This window comes from Marmota flaviventris, chromosome 14 (genome assembly GCF_047511675.1).
Source record: "Marmota flaviventris isolate mMarFla1 chromosome 14, mMarFla1.hap1, whole genome shotgun sequence".
In the NCBI taxonomy this organism is placed as follows: Eukaryota; Metazoa; Chordata; class Mammalia; order Rodentia; family Sciuridae; genus Marmota; species Marmota flaviventris.
This window is the reverse complement of record NC_092511.1, coordinates 84560242-84585941: the sequence shown is the minus strand read 5'-3', so window position 1 is coordinate 84585941 and position 25700 is coordinate 84560242. Positions and strand designations below refer to the sequence as shown.

General features: G+C 41.4%; 1 protein-coding gene across 5 annotated transcripts in view; it reads left to right on the top strand.

The window, feature by feature from the left end:
- The window catches only part of Acoxl (acyl-CoA oxidase like), a 326857-nt gene that overhangs the window by 197134 nt on the left and 104023 nt on the right, over positions 1 to 25700 (top strand). For all 5 annotated transcript variants that reach the window (XM_071601826.1, XM_071601823.1, XM_027952093.3 and 2 more), the window contains 2 exons: positions 1671 to 1760; positions 25261 to 25370. In XM_071601826.1, the coding sequence (XP_071457927.1) occupies positions 1671 to 1760; positions 25261 to 25370 (200 nt within the window). The remainder of the gene's footprint in view (positions 1 to 1670; positions 1761 to 25260; positions 25371 to 25700) is intronic.

Genomic DNA, 25700 nt, shown 5'->3' with positions numbered 1-25700 from the left:
CTCCAGGTTGGAGTCTTACTGATTATTTATAGAATCAGCTTAACCTCATGAAAGCAATTAAGAATTCTGGTGGACTTCTGAAGACTCCTTTGCTCTGTCACTACAGGTGCTTAACACTGTCCAGTTGTGATACTGAGGGGCATAAAGGAAGGTGGGCCAGGCCTTAGAGGGTTTCTTCCTGGCAGGGAGCAGGGCTGATCCTCGCAGATTTTCAGGGCTCTGAGGGCAGCAGGACTCCGGAAGTCCAGGCTTCCATGACTGCTGTGCCCATTTTTAGCAACAAAGCAGGTCCCCTGGGCAGTAGGTCCCTGGAGGTTCAGATATATGAACTGCCCTGTGAGCACCCTTCTGTGACTTTCTGTATCCTCTGTGGCTGGACAATTTTAAAAGGACTGAAATTTGACATTCTCTATTCAGAGCCACTGTGCTACCTGCAGATAGATGCTCCTGGGAGAAGTAACGGGACAGTCACTGCTGATCTGACTGACAGTGTTTTATGGAAGCAGATGTGGACATCAGGCAAGACTGGAGATTTTGTGGGGAGAACACTGAGCTAAAGGAGAGTGGGGAGGATGTGGAGGGGGTGGCCAGAGGCAAGCTTGGCTTCCTTCACTGTTCACCTGGGCCTGACCCTGTGTTCTCTTGAGTGGCCAGTTCTTTATGTGAGGAAACACTCAACACTTTGAAAATGAGCAGTGGGCTGCTGCCATTGCAGTCAGGATCTCGGGAAGTTAAAAAAGAACAACTAGCCACAGGGCACATTTATGGTGCAGAATAGTTTAATGATGTCACCATGCAGAGTGGCAATTTAAGATTCTTAAGTTGCCTCCCAAGAATTTTTATAGGTCTATTTGCCAACTTTTAGAAAGTTGTATAAAGTCGCATGTGGGGGGTGCTATTTGCCTGTATATGGTAGGGTATAATCACTGATACCTTGCTATGTATTAGAATTCATAATATTTGGAAGAGAGAGTAATATCAATATATATTATTGAGATTTTTGGGGAAAATATGATATGATAATTTTGAAATGTTTTTTACTATAGATGAAGACAATGTGCAAAATAGTATTTGTGAATCAAAAGCTAATGTGATGGATCAAAATTCTTATAGTGGTTATCATGATTAGAAAATATGGAAAGGTAGCAGAATACAACAGTTACTAATATGGCATTATGTAAAAATGTGGATGTGTAACCAATGTGATTCTGCAATCTGTATTTGGGGTAAAAATGGGAGTTCATAACCCACTTGAATCTAATGTATGAAATATGATATGTCAAGAGCTTTGTAATGTTTTGAACAACCAATAAAAAAAATTAAAAAATTTTTAAAAATATGGCTATTTTATTACTTTCAACTTTCTGCATTTTTCCCCCCCAAAGGAGATCAGTAGAGTGGAGGAAGGGGACAAGGGGGAGGCAAGAGGGGAGGGAGAGAGGGAGAAAATGCTGGGGATGATGTTGGTCAAATCATGTTGTTATATTGTGTGCGTGTGCAAATGTGTGACAATGAATCCCACTGTTATGTAAAACTACAATGCACCAATAAAAATATAGAAAAATTAATTTTCTGCATTTTTTAATTTCAAAGAAAGTGTTAATCCTGTATAATGATGGGATTGCAAATTTAAAATGTGTTTCTTATTTTCTTTATTTCTTCTGCAATAGGGCTACATGATGGAAAACCGAATCTCAGACTTGAAGTGTGATGCAGATGTGTTTGTAACTTTCGAAGGTGACAATGTTGTCATGCTTCAGGTAAGGTTCAGGAAATGTTTATTCATTTTAAACAGCATAATTTTGAAGATCAAGAGTTATCCAGCAATCTGTAGTGCTTCACATGTTTTATCTTCATCTGATGTCTTTATTTATTGGCAGGTGTTTTCCTGTTAGGTACTTGATGTTTGCAGTAGCTGAACAGTGGATTAGATCATTGCTCTCAGCTTATCTTCAATATTGAATTATATTTTTTGGTTTCAGAGAACTACTCATATGTATTAAGTCAGATTTTTTTACTAAGAAGGCTCTTCCAAAAGAATATGGAAGCCCTCACAGAAGAACAGGAAAAGGACATAAGATATCAAATTGCAAAAGGAGAGGACTGGACAACCTCACTAGTGATGAAAGAAATGTATCTTAGGAAAAATTGCAACACTGTTTTCTTTTCTCTATCATATTGACTCATCCTCAAAAGCATATCGAAGCCCCATTGTTGGTGAGGGCACAGGGGGTCTCCTTGCATGTTGCTATTGGGCTGGGTATAATTTTACTCCTGGGACTCCACCCTAAAGTAATAATCCTAAATACAGCAAGACTTTAGGTACATTCTCACCAGTACATTATTTATGACAGCAATAATGCTAGAATCCAAATTTTCAACAATAGCAAAGTGATTTTATAAATCATGTTCTGACCACTCAGTGGGGAGTTCTATAGCCTTTAAAATTGGACTGTTTGTAACAGAAATTAAAAACTTATGGTACATAAAATGATATAAAATAGTACATGGAATGTGATCAAAACTTTGTGTTTTTAAACAAGAAGAATGGGGACTTCTGGTCCACCAAGATGGACTAGCCCCATTCCTCACATCTTCCCTCTCAACCACAAGAAGACCTGCACGTAAAACAGCAAACCATCAGGGAGACTGAAAGGGGAAAGGGAGACAGCAGGTTCCAGGACACTTCAGAATCTGAGGAATGGAGAGATAATAATTGATTTGGGTTTCCTTGTTGCCTCCCATATATCCCAGTCAGGGTACATATCTCCTGGATTTTTAACAAATGCCAACAAAATATACTCCAAGAGAAAGCCTGCTCCCCCTAGCTGAAGGACCAGGAAGATGGAGGCCTACCAGAAAATCATGTTGGCAATATCCACTGGGCATCAGTTAGATAGAAGAAAAAACCTAACTGCTTTCCCAATCCTACCCTTCCTACAATTTCAGCAGGTTCAGCTGGGAGCTGATCTTCTGTCTCATCCCTGACCCAACAAAGTCAGCAGAACCAGGCAGTAGCAATCCTGTTTCTCCACCCAGTGGTGTTGGTGGGTCTGAGTAGGGAGCTAATCTCCCCTCTTGCTCCTGGTGGCAGCAGGAAATGCTCAGCCTCTCTGATCATGGAGTGTCAGCAGGACTTTCTGGTGAACCACGTTTCTACATCCACCATTCAGGTGATATAAGGTGGAACTAGTCACCATTATGCTTCAACTGCCCACCCTGGTGTCAGGCAGAGTCCAGTGGGGAGCAGAGTCCCAACCTCCACCTGACATCTTAGACTGAACCAGGAATAAGTAGGGGGTAGTTGACAGTTTATATTCTCCCCCTCCCTGGTGGTAGTTGGCCCACCAAGGAGCTGACACTCCATACAATGCAGCAATAAGAATCCAAACAAGGTAGTGTGATCCGAGTTGGTGGACATTGTCATCTCTTCCCTCTCATCCTTCCCAGGCTCCAAAGGGGTCACATGAGAAGCTGAACCACAATCTCACTTGACATCAATAGAATGAAGTGATTTGCTTTCCCCTCCGGGCTTCAGCAGAAGCCTCTCTCCTCACCCAGCCTTAACAGGGCATATGGGGTGGTAGGGATGGCAGTAACTGGCATTCTGACTCCTCCCTCCCACTCACCTGTATCATCAGGGCCAAGTGTGGGCTGAATTGTCGGCCACATGCAGACAGGGCGTTTTTGCTCTGCTTTTGCCAGGGCGCTGTTGGAGAGACCCAGTAGAAAGATGGACATTCTACTAACCCAAGATTGAATAGAATCTCATAATGCAATATGCAAAGAGCCTGATGCAATTTTAAAAACTCACCTGTCATTACAAATAATCAGGAAATTTACAACTTAAATGAGAAAACCAACAGATACTGACATGGAGAAAAAATCAGATCTTGAATTATATGACAAGAATTTTAAAGTTCCCATGATAGAAGTGCTCAGGTGATAATAATATATGCATCTGAAACAAATAGAAACAACAGAAAAATATCAACAGAAAAACAGGATAGTTGAAAAGGGGGCCTAATTTACAAATTATAGAATTGAAAAATAAAATAACTGAAATAATAAGTTTGCAGAATGACCCCAGAAATAGAGTGGAGAAAACAGAATGGAATCCATGAACTTGAGGGAAGATCAATAGAATTTACCCAATCCAAATAACAGAGAATTTAGAAATGAACAGGATCTTAGGGACCTGTATAACAATAGCAAAAGAACTAGCATTTGGTAGTTCCATTCTCAGTTTTCTGAGGTATCTCCATACTGCTTTCCAAAGCAATTGTACCAATTTGCAGTCCCACCAGCAATGTTTAAGTGTACCTTTTTCCCCCATATCCTCACCAACATTTATTATTATTTGTATTCTTTATGATCATCATTCTGACTGGAATGAGATAAAATCTCAGTATAGCTTCAATTTGCATTTCCCTGATTGGTAAAGATGTTAAACTTTTTTTTTTTTCATATATTTGTTGGCCATTTGAATTTCTTCTTTTCAGAAATGTCTGTTTAAATATTTTAACCAATTAGTGATTGGATTTTCTGTGTTTTTTGTTTATTTGTTGTTAAAGTTTTTGAGTTCTTTATATATTCTGAATATCAATCCTCTGTCAGAAGAGTAGCTGACAAAACTTTCTCCTATTCTCTAGGCTCTTTTCCACACTCTTAGTTGTTTTCTTTGTGTTGCAGAAGCCTTTTGATTTTATGCCATTCCACCAGCTCTCCCACTCCTTGGTATTTATCCAAAAGAACTAAAATAAGCACACTATAATGATACATGCATATAGGGTTTATAGTAATGCAATAGTCAAGTTATGGAACCAGCCTCGATGCCTGTCCACAGACAAGTGGACAAAGAAAATATAGTGTATATGTACAATGAAGTTTTATTCAACCATAAAGAGGAATGAAATTCGTCATTTTCTGGTAAATAGATGGAACTAGAAAACATCAAACTAAGTGAAATAAGCTAGCTTCAGAAAGTCAAAAGTCAAATATTTTGTTTCATATGTGGAAACTGGAGAGAAAGAGAGAGGAAGAGAGAGAGAGAGAATTTTAAAACGGGAATCTCATGAAAATAGAAGAGAAATCAATAAAGTAAAGGAAGAGGATCAAGAAGGAGGGAGGAGGGGCTGGATTACCTCAGTGATAGAGCGTGAGGCTCTGGGTTTGATCCTTAGCACCACATAAAGATAAACAAATAAAAATAAAATTATTTTTTTTTAAAAAAAGAAGGAGGATGGAGGAGTATTGGGGAATGAAACTTCCAAATGATGCTATATCTGTGTATGAGCATACTATAATGGATTCATATATAAATATACACTACCTAAAATAATAGAAGAGAAATCAGTAGAGTATAGGAAGCAGATCTGGAGGAGGAAAGAGGGATGGGAAAGGGAAGTCACTGGGTAAGGAGATTGATTGAGTTATGTGCATGTATGAATCACACTGTTATGGATAAGAATAATGCACCAATAAAAAAGAGAACTAGTGTTTGTAGCATCAATCTCAGAGAGGAAAGAAGGACTAAGGATGAACAAGAACTCAAGGAAATAAAGCCCTAAAACATCCCAAATTTGTTGAAATATATACAACTGCAGAACCAAGCAATAAATGGACTCCAAAAAGATCAAACCTAAGAAATTCACCCCAAGACATGTCATAATTAAACTCATTTAAACTCAAACTAAAGTTTGAGTTTCTATCCAAAAGTAGATTAAAAAGAAATGATGCATTATAGGGGACACCAATTCAAGTGGCAGCAGATTTCTCATATAAAACCATGGAGGTCAGAAAAAAAAAAAAAAAGAACCATCAGTGAAAAATTCTGTATGGTGAATATATATTTCAAGATTGAAGAAGAGATAAAGACATTGTCAGATTAAGGATTGCAAAGAGAATTTGTTGCTGGCAAATCTGTCCTTAAAAATGTAGCTAATGGAGCAAAGCATGTAGCTCTGTGGTAGAATGATTACTTAGCACAAGAGAGGCCCTGAGTTCCAGCACCACACACACACACACACACACACACACACACACACACAAATACACACAAAGTAGTCAAAGAAAGTTCTCTAGAGAAAAAAGGAAATGATAATGGAAGAAGGCTTAGAACTTCCAAAAGAATAGAAGAGCAGTGCAATGGATAGGGGTAAATATAATATACTGTCCCTTCTTGTGATTAGGTTTATAAATTATATTTGATGTTTGAGATAATAATAATAACACCTTTTGATATATTGTTCAATGTATATAGAGAAAATACTTCTTAAAATCATATTTTAAAAGTGAGAGTGTAGAGAATCCTAAGTGGAAATAAAATTTCTGAGGGGAAAAGAGAATTTGTAACCAATGATTGGAGACTTCAACATATCACTCTCAGCAGCTGACAGAACTACCAGATAGAAAATCAGAAAAGAGGTGGACAAACTGAACACATTTGAGCAACAGGACTTAATTAAGATGGACAGAACAATTCACCTAACAAGAGCAGAATGGGTGTTTTTCAAGCACTCAAGGAGCATTCACCAAGATAAACTATATCCTGAGCTATGAAATAAACCTTAAAATTAAAAAAATGATATGGAATATATTTTCTGACTATATGAAACTAAAATTATAACCAAAAGATAAAAGAAATGTTTCCAAATAATAGAAATGAAGCAACACATTTTTAAAAATCCTGAGGTCAAAAAGAAAGTCTCAAAAGAACTTTAATAATACATACAAGTGAGTAAAAATTATGACACAACATATCAAAATATGTGGGATACAGATAAAGCTGTGTTGAGAGGGAAGTTCATAGCACCAAAGGCTTACTTTAGAAAATAGGAAAAGTCTGAGGCCAGTCATCTGAGTTTCTACTTCAAGAAAATAGTGAATAAAGAACAAAATAAGTACAAACTAAGAACATGAAAGGTTATAATAAAGATATGAGTGCAGATTCATGAAATTGGAAGCAGGGGACTAGTAGAGAAAATATATGAAACAAAACAGGTTCTTTCAGAGGAAAAAAAATCAATAGAGTTGATAACACTCTAAAAAGAATGGTAAAGATAAAAAGTTTCAAATCACCAATATCAGAAGTGTAATTGTATATATTATTAGAGTTCATATAGTCATTAAAAGAATAATGAGAGAATATTATACAGTATCATTTGTAAATTTGATAACTTAGAAGAAATGGACTGAGATTCCTCAAAAGCCACCAACCACTCAAACTTAACAATGTTGAAATCAGCAACCTGAACAGGTCTGTAATATTAAAGTAATTCAATTTTAATAATAACAGAAAAGCTCCTGAAGAAATCCTCAGACCTAGGTTTAGTTGGAGAATTCTAGCAAACATTTAAGGTATTTTAAACAATCTCCTCCAGAAAATAGGAATGAACACTTCTGAGCTCATTTTAGGGGCTGGGATTGCCCTGATACTAAAACTAAACAAAGTCAGTACAAAAACGGCAAAACTATATACCAATATCTCTCATGAACTTATATACAGAAATCCTCAACAACACTTTAGCAAGTTGAATCTGTCAGTGTATAAAATGAAATATGTACACTATAACCTGGGAAAATTTATTTCTGGTATGCAAGGTTGCCTCAATAAATGCAATTTATTCTATCAATAGATTAAAAAACAAAAATTTATATAATAGCTCTATACAGAAAAAATTTGACAAAACCCAACAGTCTTTCAAGATTAAAAACTCTTAGTAAACTAGGAAGCAAGGGAATTTCCTCAACCTAATAAAATTATGTATAAAACTTATAACTAATATCATGGTTAGTAGTAGAACACTGAATAATTTACTCCCAAAGTCAGGAAAAAGGCTCAAAATTTGACTATTACCATTGTCATTCAACATATTGCTGGGAGTCTTAGTTGCAATAAGGCGGGAAAAATAAAATATGAGATTAGAAAGGAAGAAAAATTTTTAAAAATCCCTATTTGCCAATTACACAGTTGTCTACATGGAAAATCCCAAAGAATGTTCAAAAAGACTACCAGAACTTACTGAGTTCAGCAAGATTCAGAATAAAGATTGATATACAAAAATCAATTGCTTTTCTATATACTAAACATGAACATGTGGACAATGAAATTTAAAATACAATACCATTTACAATTGTTCCAAAGAAAATGAAGTGCCTAAGTATAAATATAACACAACAAGTATAAGATTTATATGCTGAAAATCACAACACCTGCTAAAATATGTCAAAGAAGACCTAAATAGATGGAGAGACATACTATGTTCACAGATTAGAAAACTCTGCATGGGAAAGATGTAGTACTCTTCATATCTATAGATTTAATGTGTCAAAATTACAAAATAAGATTATTGTGGACAAGTTTATTCTAAAATTTACATGGAAAAGCACAAGACCTAAAATAGCTAAAATAAAATTCTGAAAAATAAGAATCAAGTAAGATGAATTACTCTATCAAACATTGAGACTCATTGATAACTATAGCAATCCATATGGTATATGGTGAAGAGATAAACACACAGATAAATGGAAGAGAAATTTCGGGGCCCCCAGAAATGGGCCCATAAAAATGGGACTTATTGATTTTATAAAATGAGAAGCAATTCAATAGAAGAAAGACAGTATTTTCAACAAGTAATACTGAATTAATTGGATACCCTGGGACAATAAAATGAACCTCAATCTAAGTCTCACACATTATTAAAAATTAACTCAAAATGGAATTATTGACTTAAATGTAACTTGTGAAATTATAGAACTTTTTATAAAAAAGGTACAAAAGAATTCTTGAGACCAAGAGCTAAAGAAAAAGCTATTTTAAACCTGACATTGGAAATATAGTTCATAACTAGAAAAATTGATAAACTGAACTTCATCAAATCTAAAACTTTTGTCCTGTGAAAGAGTCTACGATCTTTCTACTGTTGAATTTTGAGAGTTCTTTATATATGCTAGACCCAAGTCCTCTGTTGGACATATCATTGGCAAATATGTTCTCCCTGCCTTGCTTTTCTTTGATTAATTTCTTGAGAGTCGAAAGCATGGAATACAATTGATTGATGAATTCAGGGGGATGTAGCTGGAGGTGAAGTTATTTCTCTTGGACAATTCTGAAGAGATGCTGGACCCAGGAACTGCCTGACAGCCGGTCTGCAGTATGCTACATCCAAGTACCTGACTACAGGAAGTACATCTGCCACAGCTCCCGACACCTGCTGTGGGTAGAACACTCAAGCCCAGGAAGGGCTTGGACACCTTGAGACCAAGATCCTAGATGCGTTCACTTAGAGATGGGGGGTGAATCAGCCTGTTGCTTGTCATCAGTGGACACACACTGTGTGCCCTGCTGTGCTCCCAAAGTTTTCAAGCCACCTGGCATCCAGAATCAATGCCAGTACCATGGCAGGGCTGTACCATGCCACAGCCTGCACCATTCAGCTGCCCTTATTCTTATGTGTTGGGATCCACCCACCCTAGAGAGGCTGCCCCCTCTGTACTGGATTCTGCTTTGGTTCTCCTAGCTGAAGTCAAGAGGGGAACATCAGGAGACTAGAGGCAGAAAATAGCGAGTGAGTTTCACAGTATTCTGGTATTACCTACAGGGCTTGCACTTCTTACCCTGAAGTGAAACTCTTGCAATCCTAGAGCTCCTAACGATGTTGGGGCTGCTGGTCCAAGACGGGGAAGATGTGTTTTCCATTTCCTGCAGGCTTTCTTTTAAGCCAAATGGAAGGTTTTCTGACCCTTTCATTATTTCCCAGGGCAGAGGCTGTAAGCCTTTGGTGAAATTTAATTACATCCTCCACCAAATCCAATTATGACCTACACCCATGAAATCCCATTATAAATTTATTTTGCTTCATTAGAGATACATCAAGACAGGTCCCCTCCTAATCCTTTCTGGCAGATCTCCTAAAGAATGTTACTCAGAGGCTTTGCATATATTGTTCATCACCCTGCAGTGCACATACACAAAAATGCAAATGACCTACTGTTAACTTACTTAATGACCAAGCAGGGGCACCTTCTTGCTGCCTGGTCAGAATGCTTGTGTTGTAGACTTGTGTCTCAGAGCTGCTGATATCAAGTATGTGTGCTTGCTGGCTGGAAGCTTGGCAGAGGTGCTACTAAGCCTGATGTCCTGAAAGCAAAGAGTATTTCTCCAAGCAAGTGAGCACTGGGTCATTCTAGTGCCAGATATAACAGGCAGCCATGAGAACAAAACCTCTTGTACTTTTTCCATGTTTAAAACTCCAGATCTTAGACTCAGCCAAGATGTAGTGTTAGGACAGGCCTTGATGCAGGGGCTGAGGAGGCCAGCCCTCCTTGCTGGCCTGAGCTGTGCTGTGCAGCAGACCCACAGAAGCTATCAAGTAGTAGTGGGGTGTTAGCCATTGATCTTTTGTAGTTTCATTTAAACTTAAATTGAAGGGGAGGGGGAAGAAAAACGATTGAGTTGTTATCAGTTTTTCTATAAGAAAGCAGATTATATAGGGATCTTAAAACCCTGAGGGTATTTTCCTAAAGATATTCAGAGAATGAACAATCAATCATTATCAGACACATTTTTTCCTTATTTGCAATGTTTACAATGAAAAAATTCGAACAAATTTCAAGACAAAAGTTAGGAGACTAGTGTAATTAAAAATAACAGTGCAACAAAAAGTTAGGAGGCTAGTACCATCAAAATCTGGGCCCACCTGTTTTCATCACAGGTCAACAGTGTTGTCATATTAAAATTTCTACTTTCTTACCACCTATGCACGAGTGTGAGTGTGAGTGTGAGTGTGTGTGTATGTGCATGTGCATGCATACACAAAGCCATTTAGAAGTGTATTGTAGACATCAAGACACTTCATCCCTAACAATTTTAACATTTGTGTTCTAAAATTAAGGGCCTTTTCTTATAAAACCATCATCACACTTAAAAAATGAACAGTAATTCCATATGATCTAATAAATTCATCAGTCATGATGAATCAAAAACAGCATGAAAAAGAAAGTGCCAAATGGACAAAGAGAACAACTGGAACTAGAGGAAGAAAAGCAACTGCACGAATTACTACCTGTAAGAGACCTGTGATGCTATTGAACAAGAACAGCCTGCTATGAAAAAGGGCATTCAGAGAATCCTAAAATGCCTTGCAAATTAGAAGCACACAATTGCAAAACAGACAGACAAAACCAAAATCTAATCTGAGGGTTAAAGGACCAATTTGAGAAAAGTTCCCGATTTGAAGACCAGGAAGAACAAGGGAAAAGGAATGAAAGGGCAAGAGATATGAATGATGGGTCCAGGGGATCTGTGACATTCATGAGAGAGGGAGCTGAGAATATAGCCAGGCAGGCAAAACCAGAGATCTAAATAAAGAGTTTCCCAGATCTGAAGACAGGCACAAGCCTCAGGCATGGTGGAACCCACTGGAAAAGATCAGAGCCTTCAAAGAGCCTGGTAAGGACAAAGAAGGGCCCCAAGGCTCAGGCCAAGACATGTTAGATCACTTACTTAAAAGGGAGAGTCAGATTGACCTCAGGCCTCCCAGCAGCAGTACCAAGGATGCATGGCCCTTCTCAGCTCAATGTACCCTGGGGATTTTGTTCAAGTTCAGATTTTGGGGTAGGGAACTGTGCGTTGCCAGCAAGCACCTCAGTGATGCCCCATGACTGCTGGCCTGTGGACCACACTTTGGAGGCAAGGGTCTGGAGTAACATTTAGAGTCCAGAGGGAAGTTATAGCAAAAGCAAAATTTCATAGCTAGTTGAATTACCAAAGAAATAAGAGGCAAAATAAAGACAGATTTTCAAATGCTCAAGAAGTTTACCTGCCATGAATTTGCTGAAAAAATATTACTTGTGAATGAATTTCAGAAAAGCAGAAAAGGAAACAAGAATTTACATATTTATTTGAAATTGTTGTATTTTCATTAACATATATAATTGTACATATTAATGGATTTCAATATGATATTTCAATATATGCATACAGTATGCACTGATCAAATTCAGCTTCCCTTTATCCACCCACCTTCCCAACCTCTAGTGATCACTTTTCTACATTCCTATCATCTTTTTTTTTTTTTAGCTTCTATGTATGAGGCAGAATACATACCATTTACCTTTCTGTGTCTGGCTTATTTCATTGAATATAATGCTCTTCAGTCCCCTCCATTTTGTTACAAATGATAGTTTTCATCTTCTTTAATGATGAAAATTATTCCTGTATGTGTGTGTGTTTGTGTGCTTGCACACTCGGATGCACAATCCATTTATCCATTGATGGGCACATAGATTGATTCAATATTTTAGTTATGAACAGTGCAGTAATAAGTATGGGTATACAGTTATGTTTTTGGTATGCTGATTTCATGTTTTTTGGATATATACCCAGAAGAGGGACATTGGATCATATGGTAGATACATTCTTAATCTTTTAAAGAACCTTCATACTGTTCTCTGTAGTGGGTAATCTAATTTACATCCTCACCAACAGTGTGTGAGTGTTCTTTTTTCTCCCTATCCATATATTTTTTAAATTTTTTGATAACAGCCATTCTAGCTGGGTGAGATGGTATCTCATGGCAGTTTTGATTTGCATTCCTGGTGGCTCATGATATTGAGCATTTTTCATGTATTTGCTGGCCATTTTATTTCTTCTTTTGAGAAGTGTTTATTCAAATGTTTTGCCTATTTTTAATCATGGTTAATACTCCTTGTTCTGATGAATAGAAATTATTTTCTCTGGCTCTATAGGTTGTTTCTACACTTTGTTGGCTGTTACTTTCGCTGCACAGAAGGTATCTAATTTGACGTAATCCCATTTCTCTATTTTTCCTTTTGATTCCTCTGCTTTTAGGGTTACATTAAAAAATATCATTGCCTATACCAATGTCTTGAAATCTTTCCCCTATGTTTTCATATAGTAGTTTTAGGACTTGCAGTTAGGTTTTTGTTCCATTTTGAGTTGATTTTTATACAGAGTGAGAGATGGGGGTCAAATTATCTCTGTAGATGATATGATTCTATACATAGAAAAAAAACTAAAGGCTCCACCAAAAGATTATTAGAAGTAATAAATGAATTCAGCAAAGCTGCCGTACATACAAAAATAAGTAGCATTTTATACACTAATAACGAGATTGCTGAGAAAGAAATCTTGAAAGCAATTTCATTCACAATATGAAAATTCCAAAACACTGATGAAAGAAAATGAAGAAGAAACACACAGAAAAGAAAAAACTTCCCATGTTCATGGATTAGCAAAATTAATATTGTTAAAATGTCCATGCTATTCAAAACAATTCACAGACTCAGTGAAATCTGCATCAAAATACTAATAAAGTTTTTCACAGAACTAGAAAAAAAAACAACAATGCTTCAATTCATATGGAAGCCCAACCCAAGCCATCGTGAACAAAAGCGCAAAGGTGAAGGCATCCCAACACCTGAGGTCAGTACATCCACAGAGCACAGCAGCTAAAGCAGCATGGAGATGGGATAAAAATGACACACAGGCCCTGGAACAGCATAGAGATACCAAAATAACCTCCACGTCTTCAGCCAAATGATCCTCAGCAAAGGTGACCAAACCAGACCCTGGAGAAGGGACAGTCTCTTTGATAAATGGCGCTGGGAAAACTGGACGTCCATGTGCAGAAGGAATGAAGAATTTAAGAGACAATATACTTTCTGGAGCTGACCCAAGAAGAGTCTGCATAAAGAAACACCTGGATGGTGGGCACAGGGCAGCAGAAAACTGTTAGTCCAAATTAGACCCGGAAGGCTCAGAGGTCAGGAGCATGGCCTGAGGAGGAAGTGGTTTTCAATTCAGCACTTAGCATGATTAGGAAACAGGAAGATGGTGGTGGGGTGGTGGAAAAAGTGCATGTCTCTTCTTGAAATAAAAGAAAGAAAAGCCCACCAGGACTCCAGGAAAAACAGAAGCTCTCAAAAACAGCTACTTCACCATGTGACCCAGCTGTCCCCCTCCTTGGTCTATACCCAGAGGACTTAAAAACAGCATACTACAGTGACACAGCCACATCAATGTTTATAGCAGCACAACTCACAATAGCTAAACTGTGGAACCAACCTAGATGCCCTTCAATAAATAAAGAAACTGTGGCATGTATACTCAATGGAATATTACTTAGCAATAAAAGAGAATAAAATTATGACATTTGCAGGTAAATGGATGGAGTTAGAGAATATTATGCTAGGCAAAGTAAACCAGTCCCAAAAAACCAAAGGCCAAATGATTTCTCTGATAAATGGATGCTCATCCATAATGGGGTGGGGGGGGAGCATGAGATGAATGGAGGAACTTTGGATGGGGCAAAGGGGAGGTGGGAAGGGGGCATGGGGTAGGAAAGATGGTGGAATGAGACAGACATCATCGCCCTAGGTACATGTATGATTGCACAAATGGTGTGACCCTACTTTGGGTACCACCAGAAGTCAAAAATTGTGCTCCGTTTGTGTACAATGAATCGAATAGCACTGTCATGTATAACTGATTAGAACAAATAAATAAATTTTAAAAACCCAACTGCTCCAACCACAGAGCAAACTAAAACAGGGTGCAAGAACCTTGAACCTCTGCTTCTTCTAGGAGAACAACTACTGAAAACTGGAAGGGGTGCTGGAGGCAAGGGGTTGGCCGGGACACTTTTTACTTGTGACCCACCATTTAATTTGGTTTTGAATTTTTAAAATCAGTGGGTTTGAAGCCATTAAAATATAGTGTCTTTCTTAATATGAAGTAGGGGAGGGAGAAGGAATGAAGAGTAACAAAGAAGGGAAATCCTGTCCCAGAGGACAAAGTAATGCAACACACACATACACCACACACACCACACAACACAACCCACACACACCACACAACACACACATACACACCACATACCACACAAGACACACACACCAAACACACCACACAACACATACATACACACAAGATACACACACAACACACACACACACACACACACTTGTCTTCCAGTCTAAACACTCCACCGCTGGGGAGTGCCAAAGTCCTCCCCTGACAAGCAGGACACTGGCACCTGGAATAAGCCCCAGGACCAGTCTGGTCATGACAATAAATGAGGCAGGACCTTGAGTTGGAAGACTCAGGTTCCCTCTGCATCAGGAAGGGCCCTCACAGCAGTTCTGAGAGAACATTCTCCGCAGCCCTCTGGCTGCAGGTGAGCCTCAGTGATCAGCAGGTGGAGATGTTGAGATGCCAGAGGGAAGACGTGCAGGTGCCTGGGACACCAGAGGTGAATGAAGGTCAGGGCACCCAGACGCCTGGCCAGGGAGCCTGCTCAGCTCCTCAGGGCAGAGCTTCAGAGGGCCATGGGGCTGGGGGACAGCTCTGCACCCCGGAAGATCGGCAGCCTCCCTTGTCCCCAGGCCTTCTGGAGGCCCGAGGACCTGCCTAAGCCAGCAGAGCCAGGGAAGAGTTCAAGGGACCTTCCCTAGGACCTGGAAGTGACACCTGAAGTACCTATAGTGATGGGGGGGGGGGAATTAGGCGGAGGCCAGAGGTGTGTGGAAGGAGGCTCAAGGGCAGACAGAGCCTGGTTGGTGATGGGGTTGATGGCCAGGGCAGGGAGGGGGACAGGGCGGCCACAAGCATGTGGGGACTGAGGTCTAGCTATCCGAGAGCGGCAGTGCCCGGCCAGGGCAGAGGCATTGCAAATGTGGGAAGAGGGGGCTTGAAAATCTGTTTGGGGGAGAGAATTGATTGAAAGCATTTCTAAAATGTGAACATTCAATTTGGGTGGACTTTGGGATTGTCTTTAAAAAGCTGACCAAGGTGGTTTGAGCAGACATTCTGTTTTTCTGAATCCATTGACCCCTATGCAGAGCTGACACTAAGTTTTTTCAAAACCAGATGTGGCTGCTTCTAAATATTTAAAGCTCCCTTCAGGGCCTCCATGTCGGAGCTTTCGGAAAAAGGGAGCCTTCTGAATCTGGGCCACTTGTTTATCTTTACTTCTCCTAGCTTCTCAGAGCGATGCCTTCCTTTTCGGTGCAAATTCTGAGTTTGGCCACGAGATTAAATGAGATCGCATTGCTGTGCAAACTGGCAAACATGAGTTCTTGACAAAAATGCATTAATTGTGTGTTTTAATTCTGATGCTGATCTAAGCAGAAATAGTCTAAAAGGGGGATTTCATTGGGATAAGAGCCATGTAACCAGGACCTCAGAGGGGCTTCCAGCCTTGGTCTTTGTACAGTTGTCCCCCTTTATCCAAGGGGCTGCCTTCCGAGACCCCCAGCCGGTGCCTGAACCACGTGCCGTGCTAATCCTGGGTATACTGTTTGTTCCTCTACGTACACACCTATGAGAAAGCTTCATTTATATGTTAGGCCCAGTAACAGCAATAATAATAACTAAAAATAATAAAATGATAGAAATATACTTTAATAGAAGTTATTTAATTGGAACTGTTTATTACTAGAATTTTCCATCTGATGTTTTTGGACCATAGCTCACCACGGGGAACTGAAGCTTGGGAAGTGAGACTGTGGATAAGGGGGACTATGTATCTATAAGCTGTTGGCACCAAATAACATCACCTTGATGGCCTGGAGCCAATGAGGGGGAAAATGTAGATTTTGTAGAACCATAAAAAAGTGTGCCCAGTGAAGGGCACTGGATGGTAGGATGTGCTGCTGGAGGGTGGGTGGCAAGGCCACGGAGAGAAGTGGTGGAGGGAGTCCTGTCCCCAGCACAGAGCCAGCACCACCCCAGGGACCCGCACAGAGCTGGCTGGGCCTGGAGTGGGGGCAGCCTGCCATCCGCTATTAGGACTGTTAATCTGAATCTCACTTGGTTTGTAGTTTCACTTGTATTTAATTTCATAGTTTACAGTTGAACAAGAGTTATAAACACAAGGTGTTTATATCTGGTTTTGTATTTGAACATGTTTAAGTAACATTAATTTGAAACAACTTCAGTCAACATGGGGGAGGGTTTTCCTCCTTGGGGAGGGCTTTCTGAGTTACTCAAGTTGCAGAAAACTTCATAGGATTTATTTTTTAATGTGTTCCTCATTGCCATTTATTTATTTTGTTGTAGATTTAAAATTTTAGTTACTTTTTCTTTTCAATAATAACTTTTTTTTTTTTTTTAAGTGCTCTAGGAACATCTTTTCCAACTGCCCTGAGCAGTTGGATGCTGTTGTGATCGTGGCCAGGGCATGGGAGTCAGGAGGGGACTGACACTTCATGTACCCCAGGGAACTTGCTGGAAGTGAGGGAGAGTGGGGAGGGAAGGAGCAGGGGAGGGGGGGTAGGGTGGGGGTTGGGAAACCACCTGCGCACATCAGTCTTGGGAGTTCAGTGGGGACCTGTTGTCAGTGTGTAATGTCCCAGTAACATGGCTAAAACCACCAGAACACCTGTGGTCCTCCATGGCCCTCCATGGTGACACCAGTCAAGCTCAGTGACCCCAGTCAAGCTCGATGGCCCATCTGTCCTTCAGGCCCAAGCTTCTTTTCAGAGGTCAACTCCGCTGAACTGACCCTGGAATGCTTTTTGGGTCTGTGTCTCAGAGTAGATGCTGCAAGCTCTGGGGAAAGACAGGGCTTCGGGGAAGACTTTGGGGGGTGGGCAGTGCCTACACTGTGTAGGAGGCTGGGTGAGTGCCACACATTTTCTATTTCTTTGGTAGGAGGTTGGAGGGTAGCTGTGCTCTGGAGCAGCCCCTGTACTGGGCTCAGGCCATTCATCAGGGTAGGCGATGGCAAGGGGCAGGGCTGGGGCAAGGGCTCACTCCAGGCTTCTCTTAGCGGCTGTATGGGACTTTGGAAGAGGCCCACACCAGGGCTAGGCAGGGCCTTAGATTACTGTCGCAGTCCTGGGAGGCTCAGAGAATGGAGGGTACCTGAACAAACAGAGGGTCCTCACCCCCTCCAGCTCCACCAGCAGCTGCCTTGAGAGAAATGGGTTCAGATTCCCAGAATTTCCATTTTTCCAAGAGAAGACGAGCACACTATTTTTAATGGGAAATAGCTGAGGGTCCGGGGGGAGCCTGGAGATCAAACAAAACTCATCTGTGGGGAGGGATGAGTCTCGCACCCAGTAGGTACATGCCCTTTACCGACTGCTAACTCTTCTCAGTGTTCCTACTCTGGACAACTTGGCCCTAGAAACCTGTGGAGGGTTGGGTGCCCCCTGGGGAGAGGCAAGGACCACGAGTGGGCTCACAAGTTTCCATCCTTCCTCAGGTCCAGAGCACTCATGGGGGATTGCTTCTAATAACTGGCGGTCCCCAGGCTGGTCCCTCCAGGAGGCTACAGAGGCGCTGGAGGAAGGACGTGGGGTCACCCACACTGACTAACCTTGAAGACCCAGGCAAGACTAGCCTCTGAGGGCAACAGCCTGCACCTGCAAGATGGGGGCATCATTGCGCCTCACAGGGTTATAGTAATTATTACCAAAAGTTTGCCCCTTGTTCCTGATGCCACTCTAATAACAAGGACATGTGACAGGGGTTCACTTGATACTTTGACTATATGCCTATGGCTTTGAAACTTATACTTTTTTTTCTTTTTCCCAAACCTCCTCTCTGATCTTCTTTTCCCTAAACTTTTCCTTCCTGATCTCCTCCCTGATCTTCTCTGATATTCTTTTCTCTAAAATTCTCCTCCCTGATCTTCATTTCCCTGATCTTCTCCTCCCTAATCGTATTTTCTCTGAATCACCTCTGTAAAAGCCCCTGTTCCTGCTGATGGGCAGAATCACAGGCTTTGGGACAGGAGTCCCCTGTGTTTCTCCTTTGCTGGCAAATCAATAAACCTTCTTTTCCTTTTTCTCAAAACCTGTCTTCATTACTGGATTGGCATCAGTTACGGATGCAGTTTTAAGAAAAAGGCAAAGAACTTTTTTTGCTTTGCTAGCAAAGGAGAACCATAGGGTGCTCCTGCCCCAGAGGCTATGATTCTGCCCTTCCATCAGGGGGAGCAGGGGGCTTTAAAAGAGGTGAGTCAAGGCTACATTCCAGTGTTTTCTGTTGGAGTGTAATTCACTTGTTAATTTGGGAGAGAGTCATTTCTGAGATTTCTGGTGCCATCCCTGAATTACTTCTGTTCCTGTGATGGGTGTGTGCTCAAGGACAGATCACTCTGCCTAGGAGGGAAAAGAAAGGTAATCCTTTTTTTTTTTTCTGAAATCAGGGAGTGAAAGATAGGGAGGGAGGGAGAGAGAGAAGAAGAGAAAGAAACGTGTCCATTTTAAAAATAAGTCGCAGTGCCAGAGCAGTGAGGGCTATATTCCAAGCATAAAGTGGACCCCTGTATCATAATCACTCCCATAGCATGCTTATGGACATAGTAGGGGCACAATTAAGGCTGTTTGTGGCACTAGATTACTAGTTCTTTCCTCCACACCGAACACAGCTCAAGGCCCTGTGCCCCATGAACTAGCCGGGTCAAGTTCTAAGCAGGGGAGCCAAGTGCTACACGGCCGTGCTGAGGGAGAGAGCCCGGCTGTGGCAGGAGGACTGCTGAATGCGGTCCAGGTGTGTGGATGGGGAACAGAGGGGAGGAGAGACCCAAGGAAGGGACAAGGAGCTGGAAGAACGTCTGTCCCCATGGTCTGCTGCTACCAGTCTCCCCTCCAGACCTAGAGACATGAAACCACAATCACTTTGTGGTGTGTACAGATTCTGCAGGTCAAAAGCTATAACTAACAAGGGTCAACAAACCCCACCCTCACACACAACTACAATGCACCAATAAAATATGGGTGGGGGGAGAGCTTCGTGGGTGCTAGCCATGGGCTCCTTACAACCACTCAAGTCTGCCCCGCAGCAGGAAAGCAGCCATGACCCAGTGAAATGAGCAGGCCCCATGGTGTGGTGTTCCCAAAAACTTCGTTCATGACAGGAAAAAAAAAGAAACTCTAAAAAGAAACAGCAGAGGTGGCCCATCTGGTAGCCTCCCGCCCTCTGTGTCAGCCTTTATGCCTTTCAAGGTCAGCCCTGAAGGCAGGTCCTCCCCATCGCTGCCCCTGCTCAGGTGCAGAGCTGACCCACTGTGCCCACTGTGCTTTGGCTTTACCTGTTACCATGGCACGAACATGTGGAGCTCTCTGTTCCTGCCTGTCTGCCCAGCCGCTGTCTGTCCCTGCCTTCTCTTCATATCCCAGTGCCCAGTGCCGAGCCTGGCATATAGTAGGTGCTGTTTAGGTGTAGGATTATTAAGAGCATGGACTCTGGGTTTAAGTCCCAGCCCTTCCACTTCTTGGCTGTGCAGATCCTGCTTAACTTCTAGCCCTGAGCTGTCTCTTGTGGGCCACAGGGTGACTCTATTAGCTCCCCAAAGTTGTCACAGGGTTAAATTAGTTATTCCATCTAAAAAGAGTTGGAACACAGCTCAGCCTTAGTACATGCTCAGAATGCCTATACACAGTAGGTGCTTCATAAATGTAGCAAAACAAAGGAAGGAAACCCCAGAAGAAAACACTTTCATTGTCCAATTGGGAATAAAAATTGAAAAGATAAGTTAAATTGGGTCCAGATTTGACTAAAGATAGCAACAAAAAACTAACCACTCTTAAATTCAATTGCACTATGTATAAATTTTTCTGGGCCTAAACATTTTTTTTTCCTTTGTTTAAAAATGAAATCTATGTCTAAGGCCCAGCGATTACTCGGAGCATCATATATGCTGGTTTATAAGTTAAAGTAGTCTTTCTTTCTCTTCTCCTGGGCTCTTTTCTCTCCCTCCTCCCCCTCCCCCTTCCTCTTCCTCTTCTTCCTCACCCCCTCTCTTGTCTCTTCTTGCTAGGGAATTTTTAAATATTCTCTTCTATGAACTGTTACCTTGGGATACCCAGCATCTAAGAGAAGTGAACACTAAATTGGGTGCTGGAGAATCATGCCTCTTGGTCTTTTTTTGATCTTTGCATCCCTGGGTGGCCCCTGGCTTGCCTTGTATTGTTCCAGATACAGCAAATAAAAATATAGACACCCTAAGACATTCATATTTCAGGTAAACAACAAATAATTTGTTAGTGTATGTCCTGTGCAATATTTGGCTGCCCAAATATTACTAGGGTGTCCTGTGTTTACCGTGGCAATCTCACTGGAGCCCCCAGGACAGGGCCGGCCTCGTGCTGTGGCTCAGGCCCTGCTCAGTTGACTGCTCTGCCCTTACTGTCTGAAATGCTCAATCATTTTTTGACAAAAGGCTCCCCATTTTAATTTTGTATGGGATCCTCAATTATGTAGCTGGTCCTGCTTCAGCCTTGGAAGCAAACTCTCCTTGTTGGACTTTTTTTGGGGGGGATACTGGGGATTGAACTCAGGGGCACTTGACCACTGAGCCACATCCCCAGCCCTGTTTTGTGTTTTATTTAGAGACAGGGTCTCACAGTTGCTTAGTGCCTTGCTTTTTCTGAGGCTGCCTTTGAACTTGCAATCTTCCTGTCTCAGCCTCCCCAGCTGCTGAGATTACAGGTGTGCACCACCGTGCCCAGCCCTTGTTGGACTTCTTAATCCAAGTCTCACTGTACCTGGCATAAATCAGGGGAATACTTAGTATATAGAAATGCTGGTTGCCTCCTAGATGTCTTGAAAAGTGATTTGACTTAAAACCACTTTTATTGGTGTTACACAGTCCGTGCTGCATGATGCATATGACGTTGATTATGAACGTAGGCTTCTGATGTCATCGTTCTGCACAGTTGCCACACTCATCGCTTCCAAATGTCAGCTACAGATGAACTTGATTTCTCCTGCAGATGGGGCCTTCCTTTAAAGAGAAGGTGGTGGCTGTTCTGTTCTCGTTGCTCAGGTGACCTCTAGTTCTCTTAAGGAAAGGGCTCCATCAGGCTGAGGTTGTGACTCAGAGGTAGAGCACTCACCTACCATGCGTAAAGCATGGGTTCGATCCTCAGCACCACATAAAAATAAATAAAGATAATGTGACAACCTATAACTAAAAATAAATAAATAAATAAAACTTAAAAGAAAAGAAAGAGCTTCTGAGCAGGTATACCAGAAAATGAAGAATTCAGGACCAGAAAACCATAGAAACAGCTGCAGAGGCATCCCCCGACCTGCGCGCCCCCAGGAGAGAAAGCGCATCCCAGATCGTCTCAAGGAAGTCTGGCATGCCCTAGATCCCAGACTTAGCGGAGGATGTAATCACTGCAAAAAAAAACTAACATTTCATTTTTAAAAAGGACTTACTCTGAGGTTCATTTTAACTCATGAAATATTGACTACAACTAAAATTCCCATGAATAAAAATGTTAGTGAGTTTCCTGGTTTTGACAATCACTTTTGTTATATAGGAGATCATTTTTGGTGGAATCTAGGTGGTGGTGGCTAGAGAGGATGTCTTTGTAATATTTTAATTTTGCAACTTCTGGTAAGTCTGATAATTTAAAATAGAAAGTTAACATACACACACATGTGTTTGTATGTATGTGTGTGTGTGTGTGTGTGTATATATATATATATATATATATATATATATACACATACATATGTTTGTGTGTGTATAACCAGTATGCTATAATGCTATATTCAGTAATACATCTAAAAGATAAAAACAAATGCCTCTTCCCATTGCAAGCTCTGTCTAGATGCTCCCTGATCTATCTTTGCCTCCTCCTGGTAGTTTGTCTAAGTCCTGGGTCTAGAGATGGCAACCTAGACCTCATGGTAACTGATGGTTTCAGTCACTTACCTTTCATGATGGGGCCTCGACAGCAGAAAACACCTCCTCTTAAAAATCATGTTGGCTTGTCTCATGACCTAAAAAAGAAGCAAACACCCCCAATGGGTTATCTTGTCATGTAGGCCAGGACCCAGCTTCTCTCAAATTAGCACCTGAACTTGATTGTTATGTCATTCTAATTTTAATACTAATTGGAGTGAGATAATTTTCCCAGTTTAAGTTGCTTAAATCAGAAAGGTGGAAATGACCATGAGGGAGATTTTAAGGGATGGAATGTACCAGATGAGATTCTGAAAACAGGAAGCGGACTCCTCAGCTCCCAACTCTGTGGTGCCTGTCTGGGGATACAAGGAGGGACACTTGACCCTCCCAGTGCTTAGCTTCTGGGTGGCAGGTAGACCACACACCAGCAAAGAAGTGGTGCTGTGTCCTCAGGTAGCAGCAATTGTTACCAAGAAAAATGGAATGAGAGAAAACTATGGAGGATGGAAATCAGAGAAAGCCATTGCTCAATGTTTGGAATGAGGTTGCTTTTATGGAGGTTTTTTTAATAGAGAGAGAAGGGTTGGAGCATTATACACCTAATAGATTAGCAGGAATAAAGAAGTGGACGTGTCAATCCTGGTGAGAAATTAGTGAAGCTGAACTTGACTGCCATATCACGTTAATTTCAGCCCTAGTTAAAGTTCATTCCTTTTCCTACTTTCCCCACTGTTGGCAGTGTTTGATTTTCACACTTATTTTGTATAGCAACAACCATAAAAATGTTCTTATTCTTTGATGCATATTCAATGACATGCAATCCCATGGGATCTAATGCATTACCAGAGATACCTAGTAACACTCCCTTTACTATCCTGAAATAAAATCATGGATCATAAAATCCCTCTAGAGACATAATTTTCAGAATTCGAGGCAATACTTCAAAGAAATCAAAGAGAAATAATTTATAATAAAGCAAAAAGAAAAATCACCGTAAGACATTCTCGTGCCTGCCTCCACACACAGGATTACCAAGGCAACCTCAAATGGGGACTGAAGCCCAGGCCTAAGGACCCTTGGCAGCAGGGAACGTTGCAGGTTTCCAAGGAAACGGGAAAGGAAAGAATGGCCAGAAACACCTGTATCTTCATGGGGAGGGGAGTTAATCCTTCCATGGCCCTGGGACTAGAGAGCCTGACAGCCTCCGTGTCACTGCGTCAGGCCCTGGGCTCTCACTAGCCTGCTATTTATCTGGATATATTGATGTCAAGGTTATTGACAGTGTAAAATTGGGAAGAACCTAAGTGTCTTACTGAATGGGAAATGTTTAATTAGCATGATTTATTCAAACAAAGAACACTATATAGCTATTAAACAGCTAAGTAGAATCCTATATAGCAATGCAAACCCAAAATACCACGATATACTATTAAATGATAGCATATATAAAATTTTATATAATTTCTATAAAACCATTTATACAGTGAATAAGGGAAATTCTAAAAATAATAACCAAAAGAGAACGAACTAGCACTCTATTGATTAGTTAATAAATCACCCCAAACTTAGTACTTTGAGACAACAGTTTGTTAGCGCATAGTTCTGTACACCAGCAGTTTGGGCTGGGCTTACTCTTGGGGAGGCTGGTTGCAGGCAGCTGGGTCAAGGTAGCCTCACTTGCGTCAGTCTGTCAGTGAGTGAGCCATAGACATCTTTGAACAAAAACCATGCAGTATTTTAGGCCCGAATTGTATCTTTAAAGCTGCTGACGGGGCGGGGGGGTGGTATAGATGGCTTAATTTGGACATTTTAATACTATTCTCTAAAGGCCTAATTAATCAGAGAATGTCAAAGGCAAAGAAGAGAACAGACTGGCCATCTGATCTGCAGAAGGCAGGCAGCTTTCATCGGACATGTCAGTGAAAGTATTCGGTTCCAGGACCAATGTTGAGGCTGAGGCAGGCAGGAGGCCGAGCTAGTTAGAAGTCAGCTGTGGGGGGAATCGGAGTGGTGGGTAAATGTTGAGAGCCGTAGCTGGAAGTTTGCTGGGGATACAAACTTCCAGCTGCCAGCTGATGATTGGCTCACAGTGGCCCCAGCAAACTTCTAGCTGCCAACTGATTGGCTCCTCTGTGGTGATGCTCATTGGGCTGTTTCCCCGCCCTTTTAGACCACGGAGCTGCTCATTGGGGGACTTTTTTTGGTTCCGCCCAGGTGACCCAGCCAATGGGCCTCAAGAGCAGGAGGAGTGGGGGAGGTTGAGAGGCTTGTGGGAAGCCTGTGGTAGCAGTTGGGCTCTGAAGGTTTTTCCTGAGGAGCTGTGTGGTTTGGTGTGTGTGGTTCTAAAAATAAAGTTGGTTTCTTTTGACAAGTGGCTCCTGAATTGTGCCCAGCCAGACTGCAGCATTTAAACACGAGGCATTTGCCATGGGCACTGGAGGTCCCTGGAAGGGAGGGGTCTTTCTCTTGATTCCTTCCAAGGAGTTGCTCATAGGGAGTCTGCCTTATCCAGCGGCAGTATTTACAGGTGCTCTGGCCTCTCTACCTTTCTGAGCATGGCTGATGAGGACTGAACTCTGCACAGGTGGTGGCCCGGGAACTGCTGGCTCAGTACACCAAACAGCAACAAGACCATCCACTCTCTGGCCTGCTGTGGAGCTGGGTGGCGTCTGTGAGTGACAAGCTGAGGACCAGGTATGTGTATGGCTCAGGGTGTCCTTGTCACCTGCCTTCAATATCTTATTATCCAACCTAAGTTTGCAAAATCTTGACATGCCCAACTTACTCTGGTGTGAAATTTTTTACCATCTAATGTACACAAAAATGTGAATATGTAAATTGAATGCTTCTGCAACCTCTGACCAACGTAAGAATTCAGACAATGCTGATTTTCTTCTTTCTCCTCATGCACCTTCTTTCTCCTCATACACCCATTGCTCCTAATGCATTATAGGTTTTAACCCTCAAGCCACATTAAGTAGGTTTTTATTTCCATTTCATCAATGAGGAAACTGAGGCACGGAG